Below are 4,819 nucleotides of genomic sequence, written 5' to 3' on the forward strand. Positions count from 1 at the left end.
GAATTTGCGCTCCTATAGACTGAGGGAAAAAATACTAAAATTCAATAGAAACGTAATTGATCTTACTATACACGTCAACGAAATATTCATTTCAATTACGCGCGTATTAAAATGACTGCGTCCGTTCTGAAAAAAAAAACATCCGTGAAGTGAATAATCCAGACGAAAACTAAAAAAAAAATATTTAATTTGCATGTTGACTGAAGTGGAATTCCTGACCATCTCTGATATCAACATCAGCAGGCATCTTTGTGTACTGAGCTACACCCAGGCATATAAGTTTTCTTTCAAATGTTGAAATTCCATCAACATCACAGCATGCTAGATGTACTATGTATGCATGTGTGTGTTGTCGCCGCTCTGCATGCTTGGGATGCGTACCCAGCCAGCAAAGAAACGTAAATTTTACCGACAGTGCAGTTTAGTTTAATTTTCCGTATCCGAAAACGCATCGAAAGAACTCCTACAGTTATAATCAATTTTCGTATCCAGAAAATGTGATGCCATTTGAAAGCAATAATTGTATATTATTTGCTCAAGCTAAACATTTGAAAGCATGCATACGTAGTCGGCAGTGGCTGAGCGTGCAGAGGAGTGCGCCGCTTTTGTTAGCTTCGAGAAGGTGTCGGGTTCGAATTCCGTCAGGCGCTTCCTAATTTTAATTTAATTTAATTTCTTTTGAACCATGAAAAAGTATCTGTGACGTGCAGAAGGAAAGCATATGGGACATAAAAATTCAATCAGACAAATTTCAGAAAAAACAGCCGAGAATATATCCGTTTCACAAACAACTTTCGGTAGTTTTCTGTACATACGTTTCTGCCACACACTTTAGTGGGAAAACGGATCGTCAAATTATCCGAAAATTTATACATGGCTAGATATGTACACTTACATATACAGTGACGGGCAAAACTGTAACATGGTGTAACACTTTTTACTTCAGCCATCGCTATCTTTCCAAGTTCTAACGACTTCCATACTTTTGTGGTATATTCTTGTTGGTACATCCCGACTCCCTCTCTCATAATGATTTGAAGTCTATACAACAACAATAAAAAAACCAGCAGACAAAAATGTAAATTAAGGCAGATGTTACAGTTTTGCACTCATATATTTTTAAGAACTTTTTAACAATTTTCATGAAAAAAGAACTACTAACACACGATTTTACGGATTTTGATACCTTTAAGCAGTGCTTTTAGTTGATTTCGCAAATTCTCGATGAGATTCATGTCCGCGGATTGTGGAGGTCATTTCAAATTAGCAAATTTTTGCTTTTGTATCCAGGCTTTGCGAACATGTGTGTTTTGGGTGATTTTTCAGCAGAAACTCTCATTTTTTCGACTACATCTTGCAAATTTTGTTTTGAAATATGAACAGACACTGTTCCTTACGCATAATACGTACTAACGGACAAACAAAATTTTTTAAATACAACCCCAAACAGTTTGCCTTACATGCTGCGCATGGGCTTAATTTGGGTCTTCGATCCAATACCATGCCCGGCCATCTGATTGAAAGCGGTCTTGTCAGACCATATAACTTTTAATTGAAACTTAAAAATATGTTTTTTATTGCATTCTGAACGGCCTAACATATCCCAATAGGCAACGGTTCGGTTTTCGTGCGATGCAGGGAAATGCTGCCACACTCGCACATGTATTTTGATCAAATTTGCCTTTTATACCCGAGCGCACTTGTGCACAAGGGTATATTAATTTTGTTCACATAACGGTTGTTTGTAACAGCCAAAACGAATCGAGATAGATATAGACAAATGTATACATAAATGATCAGGATGAAAAAAGAAATCGATTAAGCCATGTCTGTCTGTCCACCCGTCTGTCCGTCTGTCCGTCTGTCCGTCCGTCCGTGTACACGATAACTCGAGCAAAAATTGAGATAACTCAGCGAAATTTGGTACGTAGGTTTCCCTTAATCCAAGGTAGGTTGGTATTGAAAATGGGCGAAATCGGACTGTAACCACGCCCACTTCCCATATAACGGTAATTTCCAGAAATACGAAAACTGCGATATTTTAGTAACTACTGAAGGTAACTCACTCACAATTGATATTTACAATAACTTTTAGACGAAAAATAAGAATATTATAAATTTTTGGAAAATGGGCGTAGCCACGCCCACTTATGGTTACATGTGTATATCTTGGTAACCGCTGCACCAATTTCTTCCAAACTTGGCACAGTTGGTGGCCTTGATACAGCATACTAAATGACCGAAAATTTAAAAAATCGGGCAATAACCACGCCCACTTCCCATATAACGGTAATTTTCGGAAATACGAAAACTGCGATATTTTAGTAACTACTGAAGATTATTCACTCAAAATTAATATTTACAACAGTTTTTAGACGAAAACTAAGAGGGTTATACATTTTTGGAAAATGGGCGTAGCCACGCCCACTTATGGTTACATGTGTATATCTCGGTAACCGCTGCACTAATTTCTTCGAAACTTGGCACAGTTGTTGGGCTTGGTACAGCATAAAAAATCGCCGAAAATTTTTAAAATCGGACGATAACCACGCCCACATCCCATACCTAAGTGCACACGGAGTTGTAGTAGACGTCACAAGAACCCATGGTTTTCCTACCGTGCCAGCCCCATTAAGGGCTAGGAAATTCCAGGTGCATACCCTCGGACGCATATCGCCGGCCGCTGTGGGCCATTCGGAGTCGGAGTAAAACTGTGGGTCCCATTAGGCAAATTGGAACTTTTCTTTGGATCTCTGTTTAACTTGGCGGGTTACAAACCCAGCACACAACCGAGCAAATCTGAAGCTTCCGCTTTTTGTGCCGCAGTCGGAGGTTACGCAAGGAGATTAGGAGAATGCGGATGCAATAGTCGTCATAGGTTTGGCGGTGCAACTGTAACTACTTACCCAGAAGAATGACCATAACCCATTGCACTCCAAGTATATCGCCGTGTTTGAATTAAGCGAAGTAAGATGACTTCAGCAGTTAAATCTTCATACACAATCGAATAAGTATTTATGCTAACTTTTCCATTTGCTCAAAAGATAGCAGCGTTCTTACAAATTAAAAATTCTATGTTGCTGATGTGGTAAGCTTACAGCTGTTAAAGGCTTACCGAAACCAATTATTCTCAATGCATCTGGAGAATGTGAGTACATAGTACTACTTTTGGGATTCCCATTTGAATAAGCAGTTTACCATTACCAAAATAATAAGGCTGGTATGCAAGTGATACATATTGTTAGATGTCTACTAGAACTTTGGGTATTAATGACGAGTCATTTCTGAGCGCTGACAGTAATTGATTAAGTTCAAAGCTTCACAAATAATCGCGAAGAACACGTTTTCCTACAAATGTATGTATGTACATACTTAAAAATGTATGTATGTATTTAGAGAAAAAATTAGAAAGATGTAAAAGGAATCAGGTTTTCTCTGCTGGTTAACAACGATAGTTATTTACCGGTAAGCATTTACAGGCAGGTATAGTGTTCGTAATTATGATTATGTAGATGTGTGAGCTGAATAATTCGTTTACATTGGTTTGCTCATGTGTACATATGTATGCAAGTCATTAAATTTGTGTTTAATACTTTCATAACGAGAGAAAAATCCTCTATCCAAAAATTTTGCCTATTCATACATAATTGAAAAGAGATCAGAATAAAATATTAGAAATAAGAGTATGTAGAAAGACACTGCGCAAAAATTTTTTTTTCGTAAATTTTTAATCGATGTTCTAATAGGCAATAGATGACTAACAGAAAAATGGCTATAAATGTACGAAGTCGCCAAATCAGTTATCATTTAACGTTCAGTGTTTCGCTAGATCAGTTAAGAGCAGATGAAAATATAAATTCCTTATTAAGTATTATTTAAAAGTATATTATTAAAGAAAAGAAAATTGTCAACAAACGTTTAATTTGCAAAGATGCGTTCATTGGTTTTTATTGCTACAATATGGATCCTGTCTATTTGTATTATGACTGTGGCTGGCAAAAAGGAGGTGGAAGGCATCTCTGTTGTCGATGCGGTTGGTAACACCCCACAGGCAGCGGCTGCGTTGTTAACAGTGGATGCTGGATCGGCACATGAGAATCAAGGTGTGCGAGAGGCACGCCAATTTGGCTTCGGAAGGCGAGGCGGTTTTGGTGGAAGGCGCGGTTTCGGTGGTGGAGGGCGTGGTTTCGGTGGTGGAGGCCGTGGTTTCGGTGGTGGAGGGCGCGGTTTCGGTGGTGGAGGGCGCGGTTTCGGTGGCGGAGGGCGCGGTTTCGGTGGCGGAGGGCCCGGTTTCTTCGGTGGTGGTGGTCGGAGAGGTGGATTCTTCGGCTAAGTAAATTTTAAGTGATCTTAAGGGTTTCATGCTTTTTTCAATCCACGTGAGATGTTGGAGATTATACGCGTTCACACTCGTACATATATTAAATAGTGATAGTGATTTTAAGTTAACACTTTTATGTACGAAATAAAAACAATGTAGTAATAAATCCTTAATACATACTATTTAAATACTAAAAATGTGCAGTCATTATTCAAGGTGAAGTTGGCGAGCTGGAGGCAAAAACAAAACAAAACAAAAATACAAAAGAATAGAGTATTAAGTTTCCTATTGTACTTGGCATTGCATGACGTGCAAGGTTAATGAGCACGGCTAATGCGGGCAAGTGAATCTGTCAGAACCTTTTGGTAAAATTTTCGTGGCTTTTCGCTTGTCGTCGGTTGATTCATATGCGTGGCAGGATTTAATTACGTGCGGTAAATAAACAAGCAAAGCGAAGAACAAAATTAAAAGAGATGGGAAATGATAGCAGACGGGCAC

General features: G+C 38.7%; 1 protein-coding gene across 1 annotated transcript; it reads left to right on the plus strand.

Annotated features, from left to right (window-relative positions):
- The first annotated feature begins 3,982 nt into the window (after positions 1-3,982).
- Positions 3,983-4,333, plus strand: LOC118738217 (glycine-rich RNA-binding protein-like). Its single transcript, XM_036469140.1, has one exon. The coding sequence runs from the start codon at positions 3,983-3,985 to the stop codon at positions 4,331-4,333; it is 351 nt and encodes a 116-aa protein (XP_036325033.1).
- The last annotated feature ends 486 nt before the right edge of the window (positions 4,334-4,819 follow it).

This window comes from Rhagoletis pomonella, unplaced genomic scaffold (assembly GCF_013731165.1).
Source record: "Rhagoletis pomonella isolate Grant_MI unplaced genomic scaffold, Rhpom_1.0 Rhpom_scaffold_00004, whole genome shotgun sequence".
Lineage (NCBI taxonomy): Eukaryota > Metazoa > Arthropoda > Insecta > Diptera > Tephritidae > Rhagoletis > Rhagoletis pomonella.